This window comes from Corylus avellana, chromosome ca5 (genome assembly GCF_901000735.1).
Source record: "Corylus avellana chromosome ca5, CavTom2PMs-1.0".
Classification (NCBI taxonomy): domain Eukaryota; kingdom Viridiplantae; phylum Streptophyta; class Magnoliopsida; order Fagales; family Betulaceae; genus Corylus; species Corylus avellana.
Window position 1 is genome coordinate 34,773,462 of NC_081545.1, and position 13,647 is coordinate 34,787,108.

Here is a 13,647-nt window from a genome sequence, read left to right on the forward strand (position 1 = left end):
AAAGGGATAAAAATGCTCATATATATTTCTCAATAAGACAAAAATATCTCTATAAATTCGAAAAAATAAATAAATAAATAAATAATTATTAAAGAAAAAGAAATCATTTTTAAAAAACAATTTTTTTAATAATTTTTATTTTTTTTAAAAAAAAATGATTGTTTTTTAAATTTTGTTTTTAAAAACGAAATTTTTAATTTTTGAAACGAAATTTTTTATTGTTTTATTTTTAAAAATGAAATTTTTATTTATTTTTTTTTTTAAAAGTGAAATTTTTTCAATTCTTATAAAAAAAACATTGTCAATTAGGTGGTATTTTGATGGGGGTATGTGGATTTTTCTCATTCTTAAACTATACTTACCATTCTTAAACTTACATCCAAATTGCAAAGTCCTCCCAAGCTTTAAAAAGTTGCGATATTTGACCCCCAAACTACCTAATCATTTCACTTAGTTATCTCCATTAGAATCTTCTATTAAATCCGACGGAAATTGAGTAAAATATCCATCATACACCTATCATTTCTCTAAAAATACAATTATGTACTCTGACTTCAAAATTAACTGGCCATGAAGACGCACAGCCCGACCATGGGTTTCCTCCCACAATGTTTTTTTATGTGATGTGGGGATATTATTATTATTATTTTTTTTAATTTTCATCAAATTTAATGGTAAATGCAAACCGAGGGGACTGTGAAATGGCTAAGTAGTTTGGGGGGACAATTGAAACTCTTCAAATTTTGGGAGGCATTGCAATTAATTCAAGTGTAAATTTGAGGAAGTGTAATTTTTAATTTTTTTTTGGGATAACTTCTTGTCATACAGAGTCTAGAGATTTACACTGGGTTGTAAGTTTTCCTTGTGCCTGTATTCTTGGTCACTTACTTAGTGATTTTTTCAATTTGGCTACCCTGGAATGATTGTTTCCTTTGATATGTTCAAAGGGTTTGCCACTTCGTCAACAAAATCTTTGTTTTGTGAATGTGCAATTGATATTGTGATTATGATGTTTATGTGCTTTATATTTCAGTAATCTTATCTTATGATAATTATTGCCTTTTGGTTTGTTGCTTATAACCTCTAATTAAATACTGTTAAGAATATTATATATATATATATATATATATATATATGTTAAGAATATTATTTGTTATTTACTTCTTTAGGTATTATTAGTCTACTAGGTTTACCTTTCCTTATTCTACTAGGTTTACCTTTCCTTAATCTATTAGGTTACTTGCCTCTCTATAAATAGAGGCTTCTGTATTCATTATTAATATAAGAGTCAATACAATGTAGTCCATTGTGTACTTTCGCTCTCTCTCTCTTCTCTCTCTTTCTTCCGCTTCTAATATATTATTCAATATATTTAACATGGTATTAGAGCCACCTTTCTGTGGCCTCCAATAAAAGTCTTTGACGTTTTCCGGCGCCGCCAGTGTTATCCGGCGAATCATTCTCTCTGCTCCTCACGGTTCTCTATCTTCTCTTCGAGGTTTTCAGTGTATCACTATACCGCTTGAAAACCCGGAAGACAACCGTCCCAGAGCCGCCGCACACAGCCCCATCAGGGCTTCCACGCACCCTCACGCGCCGCCCAAATTTTTGGCAATTCCGCCACTGCCCTTCCGCCATCGGCCGCCACTGTGGTCCGATCACTTCTCCAAGGCCACCGATCGATAGCTTTCATCTCGGTGATTCCAGAACAAGTCCCATATCCTCCATACGATGCTCCACGCGCCCCCAGAAGTACCGCGCGTCAGATCCACGCGCCAGTACACGCCTCCTCCATTCGCGCGTGTACCACACGCGCCATCGCACCCACGTGCCACGCCATCCTTGCCACGTCAGCCCTAATTGCCACGTCAGCATAGACACGCCAGCCCCCATGTGCCACGTCATTAGTGTCACGTCAGCTCTATGCGCCACGTCAGCCTTGTGCCACGTCAGCCCTAGCTGCCACATCAGCGGCTATGCCACGTCAGCACCTTGACATGGTTGACTTTTGTAGCGTTGACTTTGACTGTTGACCATTGACTTTGACCACTGAAAAAGTTGACCAGGTGTTTCCTACTCAATTTTTCATCCTGATTTCAAATTTGTGGTCTATTTTTGCTTTTGGCATCTCTATATGGCAGAAAACAAGACTCTTCAAATTTAGGCGTTTGTTTTATGCGGTTCAAGTTGGTTTATGCTTGTTCAATTCGGTTTTATAGCCTGTTCTTTGGCGCAATTCAATCCGGTTCATTCTTCTTGCGGATGGCACTCTCGGGTCAGACCAATCTTTCCTTAGGTCCATGGGTTTTCGGGCCAAAGAAGCCCCTTTCAACCGGCCCACTTATGCCTTGTCAAATGCCGCCATCACCGATCACTGATTTGCCTCTTCAACCGGCCATTTTTCTCCCTACTTAGCTCAGCCTGCTAGGCGAGACAGTCTACTAGTTAGATGGGCCAGACTTTAGTTTAGCCGACAAGGCGAGACGGTCTAAGGGTTTCAGGCATGATTAGCCTATTCAACCGGCCCTGCTTATCTCAGCCGACCAGGCGAGACGGTCTACTAGTCAGACTTTAGTTCAGCCGACAAGGCGAGACGGTCCAAGGGTTTCAGACATGATTAGCCTCTTCAATCGGGCCTACTTATCTCAGCCGACTAGGCGAGACGGTCCAAGGGTTTCAGACATGATTAGCCTCTTCAACCGACCCTACTTATCTCAGCCGACCAGGCGAGATGGTCTACTAGCTAGAATTTTTGGGTCAGACTTTAGCTCAGCCGATCAGGCGAGACAGTCCAAGGGTTATGGGCCAAACAAGCCCCTTTTAACTGAACCTACTTTTCTCAGCCGACCAGGTGTGCTACTTCATTACTAGTATATGGTTTTCAAGTCAAATTATAACCAAGTGAACCAAGCTCCAGCTTAAATGCATTGCTCAAATTCAGGCAGAATCCATGGGTCTCTAACAACTTTTATGGCGTTACTTCGGCAATTGTTTTGGCACAAGCAGCTTTTTCGGCAAATTCCTTTTTCTTTCCCTTTTCATTTATCCAAACTCAAGTTTACACATTGAGTTTGAGGGGGGATGTTAAGAATATTATTTGTTATTTATTTCTTTAGGTATTATTAGTCTACTAGGTTTACCTTTTCTTATTCTACTAGGTTTACCTTTCCTTATTCTACTAGGTTTACCTTTCCTTAATCTATTAGGTTACTTGCCTCTCTATAAATAGAGGCTTCTGTATTCATTATTAATATAAGAGTCAATACAATGTAGTCCATTGTGTGCTTTCGCTCTCTCTCTCTCTCTTCTCTCTCTTTCTTCCGCTTCTAATATATTATCCAATATATTTAACAATATATATATTGGTTACTTGTTAAAGCTGAGCGTATATGTTAGCAGTTTGAACGCGATCAAATCCAACATACAAAATTGGAGCAAATATGACATACTTGTGGGGGACACCCAAAGGCCCAAGGGTACTTAATAATTTGTTACACGTACAAGTCTACAACTGGTAGATTGGTCACGTTAGGAGAGGTGTCAATTCTAGCTACTACCCACGATCATCTAGTTATAGGAGCATGCAGTTAAACATGTCATAAATATGGATGGATGATATTCCTCATTATATTTTTGATATTATTTTGTTAGAGTAACATGTTCTTTCCTGATAAATAAAATAAAATAAAAAATTATATTAAAAAAAATAATAAAAAATAAAGTCACCAAGAGAAATTCCATGTCTAGTAACAATTAATGTACACCACACATTTATTTATTTATGATCTTAACAGTTATCGTGCTCCAATAATTGGATTACACATTAATTAGCTAGCTGCCTAGCTGGCATGCATCTTTATCTTAAACAGTCTTGGATCTTCAACGAGCATCTCTTTTGGTAATCCTAACCTTCAAACCATGTTTCATATGGAGTATAATGGAGATGCTTGGAGAAACGGGATGGCCTTCAACCACTTGAACACGATAATTCCAGATGATGGTGCTTGCAACTATTTTCATTTGAATGAAACTCATGTCTTTACCCAAACAAGTCCTTGGGCCTGCATTAAATGCTATGAACTTGTAAGATGGGACATGCACAATCCTTCCTTTCTCTGATATCCATCTCTCTGGCTTGAACTCTAAGCAATCTCCACCCCATATGCTTTCCATCCTTCCCATTGTGTATAGCGAGTACAACAACCTCGTACCTTGGCTAATATGGTGGCCGCTGGGAAGAACATCAGATTCAACTGCATACTTGTGCTCGAAAGGTACAGATGGGAAAAGCCGCAAGGACTCACATATGGCTCCGTGAAGATAAACTAGCTTGTTTAGTACCTCACCTGTTGTATCCCACTTGAGCTCGTTGTTAACCACCAAATGCTCTCTAATCTCTTCTATAATCTTAGCTTCCACTGATGGATGCGTTGCAACTAACCATAGTAACCAAGTAAGGCCTGCACTTACGGTATCCCTACCTGTAGCAACAGAACTAGAAATTTAACTCTAAACTGTACGTATTAAAGTTATTTGGAAAAACTTCACGTACTTTATCTAAACTTAATTTTACTACTTTTGCAACTAATTTAAAACTCTCAATTTAGTACATCAAACATTAAAATTACCTGCCAGCATGAGATTAAATGCCGCATCCCTTATGAACTTGTTGGAATATTTTGTGAAACCATCGGTTTCTCCTCCTTGTAGCTGTATATAGGCTGTGAGTAAATCCACGTTTGCCAATTCCTCCGATTTCTGGGCTCTGTTTTGGCTCAGTTGTTCACGCTTGGATGAGATGCATTTGTACACAAATTGATCAAGAACTTTCCAGGCCTTGCTGAGCTTCTTCTCTTCTCCGACCTGAAGCCATCGCTGCAACTTCCAAGTGCTTTCCGGCACGATGTGTCGGAAAAAGACGCTCTCCTCTATTTGATCAAACGCCTTCTCATAAGCAACTTTGGGGAATTCAATCGACAGGCAATTTGTGTCAAAACCCAGAACCATCAAGCAGATGTTATCGAAAGTGAATCGCTGAAAAACGTCTTGCAAATCCACCTCGATCCCTTGCCTGGAGGCCCCGTCGAGAACAGGGATGAGCCCCTTTCCCACCTTTTCCTGCACAACTTGCTTCAAGAACAGCTCGAACTTGTTGTTTTTTATCAGGGATTGAATCAGCTTCCTCTGGTGCCTCCACGAGTCGGAATCGGAATTGAAAATCCCATCTCCCAGAGGTTCAAAAATCTGGCGGAACTCGGGGCCTTTGGTGTAGTTGGAAAAGTTTCTGCTCATGATGTGGTGGATGTTGACGGGATCGCCGGTGACAACAAAGTTCATGTTGGTGAACCAAGGGCCCTTGAACTCGAAAGTGGCTCCATAATGTTTTAGAATTTGGGTTATGAAATCGTGGACATTGGATGCATTTCGAAGAAGCCCCGGAAGCATTCCGACGAGAGGCCAGTTTATGATGGGTGAGTCTCTGTTCCATATCCAATGCCAAAGAAAAAGAAAGCACAAAAATGCTACAGCTATCTCTGCGTACTCAACTGTCGCCATTGGAGCTGACTGTTTGAAGCTTTGTGTTTTTGTGAGCTTCATGATTGCTCTTATCTTTACATCTTGATTTGGCTGTCTGGTGGGTCTCACTGCTGCGAGATAAGGTTAGACATTTCAAGAGATTCTTCTAAAAAAAGGCAAGCTTTTCTCTTTTTTCTTTTTTCTTTATTTTTCATTTTCATTTTCATTTTCTTTACTTTGAAAAAATTTTAAGGAAATAATAGTACTGGCCATAGAAAATTTTTGGAAAGAATCCTTGGACACCTAGCAGCCCTCCTCAGTACCCCTTCTTAGCCAACAATTTCACGCAACATAATTTCATGAAGCGTTAAATATTAAAAACTCTTAGGATTTGAACATTTTATCTTTTGTTTCATAGGTTTTTATTTTTATCATAGAAGGTATCAATGTCTCTGGCTTGAACTCTAAGCAATCTTCTCCCCATATGCTTTCCATCCTTCCCATTGCGTATGGACAGTACAACATTCTCGTGCTTGGATCAATACGGTGGCCGCTTGGGAGAATGTCAGAATCAATTGCTCACAAATGCTCAAGTTAATTAATTAATATTTGGTTTATTCATCGCTCACACACACATATATATATATATATATATATATATATTGACGTCTTAGTAGCCCTTTGACACGGACGGCTGGGTAATTGCATGTCTTGTTACTCATGCTTGTTTTCCATTATTATATTATTGGAAAAAGATTATCTCCGTTTCAAATTTTTTCCATTTCTTCAAGTTAGTATATTTAAAAAAGCAAAATTGTCCAAATATTTTTTATGTTAAAATTTTTGGACAATATTACCCTTCTAAATGCATTAATTGAAAAAAATAGAAAAGATTTAAAATAAAGATGATCATTTTTCTATAGAGTATAATTTTTATAAAGGGCTGGTGTAAACTAGCTTTTTTGTGCCTACCAATAAGAATTAGCCACCTAAGATTATTGTACCAAATCAAATAAAAACCAAAACACCAAATTATTAGGTTTCTTCAATTTTATTTTTTATTTTTTTATTATTTTTTTTAAAGAGTGTGATGGCTCGCCGCCCCATATGGGTGGAGACCCCGGTTCGGCCACCCTATCTTGGAAAGGGGGTGGCCGAACCACCCCCATCACCACCACCCATGTATCCTCCTCGCCCTAGCCTCTTTCTGGTTTTGTTCTTGCTCGCTTCAACTTCCTACGGCTTCCTCTTCCAGATCTGCTCTACAACCCACGAAGATGAAGAATTGGCTGTGGTTGTAGACCCAAACCTGAGGTTTGAGAACCCAAGAGCCGAAGCCACCCTAGTTCACTTGGCCGAAGTGAGAAATTTCTACCACAACGGTATCATCATCAACTGGGAGGGGTTATTTCCATGGCTCCCCATCAATTCTGATGAATGTATGGTCAGGACTAAAGATGGAGATAAATCAGCCCATGCCAAGCATTTTTGAAACCCACAATCTCAAGTAGGCCATCATCAACGTATGGAGAAGTGAGGTCCCTTTACAAATTTATCCAGAAATTGCAGTTCAAATGAGTTAGTGAGAGATATATCTGCAAATTTAACTGCAATTTTGGGACAGCCTCTGTTCAGTAAATATCTCAAAAACAGAGAAGGATGGAGATAAATCAGAACTAACATCATCCGATTTCTTCCTTCTTGGTGTTCCCCAAGGACCAGAAAAATTGGGCAAGTTGAGGCTAGGGCGAGGAGGAGACATGGGTCGTGGTGATGGGGTGGCCTCGCAGCCACCTCCGCCCATTTGGGTGGCTTGCCGGCCACCCCAAATGGGCTGGGGGTGGCAGCGAGCCACCCTCAGCCCTCCACATTCTTAAAAAAAAAAAAAAAAATTGAAGAAACCTAATAATTTGGTGTTTTGGTTCTTATTTGATATAGTACAATAATCCTAGGTGGCCAATTCTTATTAGTGGGCACAAAAAAGTTGGTTTACATCAGCTCCTTATAGAAGTTATACTCTTTTCGATATTCTTATGGTTTGGAAAATATGACACCATGGAATAAGATCGAGCATAGAATTTAGCAAGTCATTTAGACAAAATGTTGATTAGGTATGATATAATGATATTCACTTATAATAACCATTAATTTCATATCACCCTTTTAATTAACATATATATGTTGCTTGAGCCATGCATGCACATACATAGATGATATTTTAATTTGCTGGTGTTGGCTGAGCAACTAGTTTGAGTGGACATGCAGCTCCCCATTTCATATTTGGATCCATAATATAGTCATACTCCCTATAATCTATTTCCTTCCCTATGTTAAGGGAAAATCTTTTTTTTTTAAAAAAAAAAACACCAAAAATCACTCACATCAGAAACCTTAAATATAACCAACATCAAATGGCATCTACAGTGTTTTCCAATGCATTGGAAAATATTGTAGATGCCCAATACATTATTAAATTATAAAAAATTGATTCTCTCTCCTCTCTCCTTCACATGTCCTAATAATTCTCTATTCTTTCTCCTCTCTCATTGGTTGTAATGATAAAAAGAAATAGTATTTAATTCATATAGGAAAAAAATAGGAACAGGATCCATAGAAAATATCCAGTTAATAGTAGGCCATAAATAGGATATTTGTCCCATTAATAAAAAAATAAAAATATATTATATATTTTTTTAAAAAAAAATTATAAAAAATTAAGGAGTGGCTAGGCCCTTGGGGTGGTTCAGCCACCCCCAGTGGCCAGATCTAAAAAAAAAAAAAAAAGGTTTGGTCCTTCGGGGTGGTCCGGCCACCCCCAAGGGCCATGGGGTGGTCCGACCACCCCATATGGCTAAGATGGGGTGGCCAACCAACCCTTATTTTTTATTATTTTTTTTTATTATTTTTTTGTTGTTGTGGGGCATGTGTCCTATTTGTAACTCTATAATTTTTAAGAAGAAATCACAGCCATGAACTGGATATTCTCCCGTCCATTATAAACTGAAAATAATCTTATTTCGAAAAAAAATAAAAATAAAAATCTATTGTGAAGGGTTTTTTTTTTTTTTTTAAGAAATCAAAAAATAGTTTTATTCTCTAAATTGAAGAAAAATAGTTAGTGCTCTTATAAATGGCCATACTTTGTGGTTGAGTAGATGGCCGGTCGAAGTGGGTAGTGGGTACGTAGCTCTCATTTAATATTTGGGTTAAATACCTCAGACCCCCCTGAGATTTGCTAACTTTATTTTTTTTACTTTTGGGGTTTCATTTTTATCACAGGAGGTCCTTGTGGTTTTGATAATAGACTAAGTTAGTCCTCCGTCAGTTGACCGTTAGTTGACTTAACGGAATTTCACGTGGACCAATCAAATGTTGACACGTGGCACCTATTTAATTTTTTTTTTTTTAAATTAAAAAAAAATTTTCAAAAAAAAAACAAAAAAGAAAAGAAAAACAATTGAGCCACCTCCAAATGGCCAAGGAGCCACTCCCAATTGTTTTTCTTTTCTTTTCTTTCTTCTTCTTTTTTTTTTTTTTTTGAAAAATACATTTAAAAAAAAAATTAAAAATTAAAATTAAATAGGTGCCACGTGTCAACATTTGATTGGTCCACGTAGAATTCCGTTAAGTCAACTAACGGTCAACTGACAGAGGACTAACTTAGTTTATTATCAAAACCACAGGGATCTCCTATGATAAAAATGAAACCCCATGGATGAAAAAATAAAATTGGCAAACCCCAAAAAGATCTGAGATATTTAACCCTTAATATTTTGGGTCTTTAAATCTTACAAGTGGGTACCTAGCTCTCATTTAATATTTTGGGTCTTTAAGTCTTACAAGTGGGTACCTAGCTCTCATTTAATGTTTTGCGTCTTTAAGTCTTACAAATAGCCTCACTTTGTGGTTGAGAAGGTAGGTGGCTCTCCATTTTATATTTTTGGTTCATAATATGCTCTTTTAAGTCTTATAATATTGTAAGAGCATCCACTACAATTGCTCAGTTATTTTATTTTATTTTTATCTAAAATGGCTAACCATAAAAACTTCTTTACTTACAGTTAGGAAAAAAAAAAAAAAAAATTTACATTTTTCTTTCATTTGTGGGCAATGTCCCACTGTATAGAGAAATGTTTCCTATATTTGACACTTCTTATCTTACAAATCAACTATTAGATAACTTAATGATAGATTTCACAAATCTAATAATTAATTTATTGAATTTATATGATAATATGAGTCAAATTTAAAAAACTTATTGATCCATAGTATTTCTCGGCACCATATATTCTTTCTTCCTCTTATCAGCTTTCCTTCTGTCTACAATAAGAGAAGGTGAGATGGAATTCGGGATGGTGCCGTGGGTATTGGGTCTCTTGGGCAAGATATTTGTGGTCATCCCTCAAAATTAGCCTTTGAATATATATAAGAAGAATGGGATGAAGACAAAGACGACGATGAAGTTCTGGGAGGTTTTGCTGAGTTGAATATATAGGACCGTTGGTGGGTTGCTTAAGCTTGTATTTTTGCTTTATATGGATCTGTTTGGTAGATGGGAAAGTATGATGGTGGAATAATTTGACTATATATATATATAGAAATCCAGAGGCTCTCATAGTTGCTTTTGTGATGCTGGGTTGTTGATGTGAAAAATGTTTAGCGATATCCTTCTCTGCCATGGAAGCCATGATGATCTGTTGATCAAGCCTGAAAGAGAGTGAAAGTAAAGAGATTGATATATAGGATCCAATCGGCAAGGAATTTATGAGTAATATTGGTAAAAGTCGTTTTTTTTTTTCTCTGAAAAAAGCTTTGAATCATCAAAAAGGTGTGATCGGTTTGGGTGTTGTAATAAGAGATAATGAAGGGAAGGTAAGGGCAGCAAAGAGCACAACCAGGCGGGGTCTGCTAGATCCTACTGCTGCTGAGGCGGTGGCAGCTTATGAGGCGGTAAATTTCTGCAAGGACCTGGGCTGCACACATGTAATTTTGGAAGGTGATGCCAAAATTACTGTGGAAGCAGTGAAAGAGAATGGTCCCAACAGCTGCAGGATGGGTCAATTGATTGATGATATCCGTATAACTCTTCATTATTTCACTGACTGAAAAATTGAATATGTGAGCCGTAAAATTAATGGTGCGGCATATAGGTTGGTTAAGAATGCAACCAACGGTATCATAGATAAAAACTGGGTGAAGGAAACTCTCGAATGTATCTGTGATATAATTACGATGGAGAAGTTTTCTCCATCTGTTATTTGATTATATGGAATATATTGATTTTTTTTCTTTAAAAAAAAAAAAAAAAAAAATTAAAGTCATTTTATTTTTTTACTCAAAATTTTAAAATTACTCATAATTTATGCTCAGAATATATATATATATATATATATATATATAATTGGGCCAAAACTTCACATATTTCTGAATAGTCCTGAGAAAACAAGAATGTGTAAATCGCTAGGTATAGTACTCGATCTGGGGGATTTTTCTATTCAAAGTTAGTCAAGAATTTTCACTTTAATTAACATCGTTTTAAATTTCAATTGCTATAAGAACATTAGAGATTGGTGATTGCCCAACAGTCTAACACACTTCAAAAGTGTATCATAAATACACATGTACGCTCTGCATTATAATTGTACTTTAATCATGTACGTGTGAGTGAATTAATCACACCAAAACGCAGCATAAATACACAATGAGTGAACATCAAAATGTCAAAAGATGACATCCTTTCTTTCTTTTTTTGGAATTTGTTCTTTTTGGTTTTTTGGAATATTACTTGTCGCTTGCATACATGGTAGTATTGATATTGGGCGTTGATATAAACGTTGGCATGTTAAATGAGATATCTACATGTGACAAATGACAAACCGTTAACTTTAACAATTAAGTTATGTACATAGACAAACTTATTTAAAACCCGGACAAAACTTAAATACTTTATTCTTGAAACAAAAAGTCAATGACTAAATGTAAATCAAATAAAAATCTATGAACTAAAATATATATAGTTGTCCCATTTTTTTATGTTGATTTGATTGTGTACAAAAGCTCTAATTTTGCAAGTTAATTATTTGAATACTTTCAAATGTAAACAAAGATAAACAAACCCTTTGATTGATTTAGGGTAAATTAAAGCAAATCACCATTAATCGATCACTAATCATTTCTATTATTATCAGGCAAAGCCACAAATAAAGAGAAATTTTATTTCACTACGTACGTAATAATGTACGTACGGTACACATTTATTTATTTCTCGATCTCCCGAATTAATCCATCTAGCTAGGATTGGATCGCAGATTAACTAGGTAGGTAGCTGGCATGCATCTTAATTTATGATCTTCAAAAGCCTTATTCAATATCAATGATCTCTTTTGGTGACCCTCACCTTCAAACCATGTCTCATATGAAGAACGATTGAGATCTTGGGCAAAACAGGATGAGCTTCAACTACTTGAAGGCGATAATTCCAAATGATAGTGCTTGCAACTGTTTTCATTTGAATGAAACTCATGTCCTTTCCCAAACAAGTCCTTGGGCCTGCATTAAACGTTATGAACTTGTAAGATGGGACATGCACAATCTTTCCTTTCTCCGAAATCCATCTCTCTGGCTTGAACTCTAAGCAATCTTCTCCCCATATGCTTTCCGTCCTTCCCATTGCGTATGGAGAGTACAATATTTTTGTACTTGGGCCAATAGGGTGGCCACTGGGGAGAATGTCAGAGTCAATTGCATACAAATGCTCGAAAGGTATAGGCGGAAAAAGGCGTAAGGACTCACATATGGCTGCGTGGAGATAAACTAGCTTGCTTATTTCTTTTATATCCCAATTCATCTCGCGCTCGTTGTTGACCACCAAATGCTCTCTCATTTCTTGTAGAATCTTAGCTTCCACGGATGGGTGTGTTGTGACAAGCCATAGAAACCAGGTGAGGCCTGAACTTACGGTGTCTCTACCGGCCCCTATGAGAACAAAGGCCATGTCCCTCAGAAACTTGTCGGATTTTGTACAAGTACGATCCATTAATATTTCTCCTCCTTCTTCATCTTGCTCTAGCTCTATACAAGCTGTGAGTAAGTCGAAATTTGCTTCCTCCTCCATTTTTTGGGTTCTGTTTCGGGCGATTTCTTCACGCTTGGATGAGATGCATTGGTATAGGAATTCATCAAAAAATTTCCAAGCAACGCTCAGCTTCTTTTCTTCTCCTATTTGAAGCCATCGCTGCAACTTCCAACAACTTTCTGGCACAACGTGTCGGTAGAAGACACTTTGTTCCATTTGATCAAACGCTTTCGCATGTGCAACTTGAGGGAATTCGATGGAGAGGCACTTTGGATCAAAACCCAAAACCAGGAAGCAAACATTATCGAAGGTGTAGCGCTGAAAAAGGTCTTGTAAATCCACCTCAATTCCCGCACTTGAGACGTGATCAAGAATCGGAATGAGGCTGCTTTCCACCTTTCCTCGGGAGACTTTCTCCAAAAACAACTCGAACTTTTTGTTCTTTACCATTGACTGAATCAGCCTCCTTTGATATCTCCAGGAGTCAGAATCGGAATTAATAATCCCATCTCCAAAGGGCTCAAAAACTTCCCGGAACTTGGGGCCTTTGTGGTAGTTGGAAAAGTTTCTGCTCAAAATGTGATGGATGTTGGTGGGATCACTGAGGAACACAAATTCCATGTTACCGAAACAAGGGCCCTTAAACTCCCAAGTCCCCCCATAATGTTTTAGAACCCGGGTTGTGTACTCATGGAAATGCTGTGCATTTTGAAGAAACCCCGGAAGCATTCCTAAAAGAGGCCAGTTTATGATGGGTGAGTATTTGTTCCATGATCTCCAATGCCAAACAAGAATGAATAAGCAGAGAAATATTGGTGCAACTATCTCTGCGTACCCACCAAGCATTGGATCTGTTTGAAGCTTTCTGGGTATTGTGAATTGCTTTTGTAGCCGCGCCTTCAACTTCTTGTTACGGTCCGGCACAATTATTTCTAACAGGGTCGACATCGACATTGATTGTTCTGAAGCTGCAGGGGGAGTCGTTGATCGCTAATTATTACTCTCTGCACCCATTGATGCCACAGTAAATTTTAGTCGGGGAGTTGGTCATGGCT

The 13,647-nt window shown here is 37.5% G+C and overlaps 2 protein-coding genes across 2 annotated transcripts; both read right to left on the reverse strand.

Annotated features, from left to right (window-relative positions):
• Nucleotides 1–3,742: 3,742 nt before the first annotated feature.
• Nucleotides 3,743–5,633, reverse strand: LOC132181006 (alkane hydroxylase MAH1-like). The gene is made up of 2 exons (XM_059594044.1): nucleotides 4,629–5,633; nucleotides 3,743–4,481 (listed from the first exon to the last, which is right to left on the reverse strand). Exons 1-2 carry the CDS (start codon nucleotides 5,596–5,598, stop codon nucleotides 3,880–3,882), a joined length of 1,572 nt encoding a protein of 523 aa, XP_059450027.1. The 5' UTR covers nucleotides 5,599–5,633; the 3' UTR covers nucleotides 3,743–3,879.
• A 6,016-nt stretch (nucleotides 5,634–11,649) lies between these two features.
• LOC132182353 (alkane hydroxylase MAH1-like) lies at nucleotides 11,650–13,474 on the reverse strand. Its single transcript, XM_059595579.1, has one exon. It carries the CDS (start codon nucleotides 13,436–13,438, stop codon nucleotides 11,888–11,890), a length of 1,551 nt encoding a protein of 516 aa, XP_059451562.1. The 5' UTR covers nucleotides 13,439–13,474; the 3' UTR covers nucleotides 11,650–11,887.
• Between the last annotated feature and the right edge of the window lie 173 nt (nucleotides 13,475–13,647).

Coding starts and splice junctions, on each gene's coding strand:
- LOC132181006 (XM_059594044.1), bottom strand. CDS start 5,598: ATGAAGCTCACAAAAACACAAAGCTTCAAACAGTCAGCTCCAATGGCG. Junction 4,482..4,628: donor ATTTAATCTCATGCTGGCAG/GTAATTTTAATG, acceptor CTGTTGCTACAG/GTAGGGATACCGTAAGTGCA.
- LOC132182353 (XM_059595579.1), bottom strand. CDS start 13,438: ATGCTTGGTGGGTACGCAGAGATAGTTGCACCAATATTTCTCTGCTTA.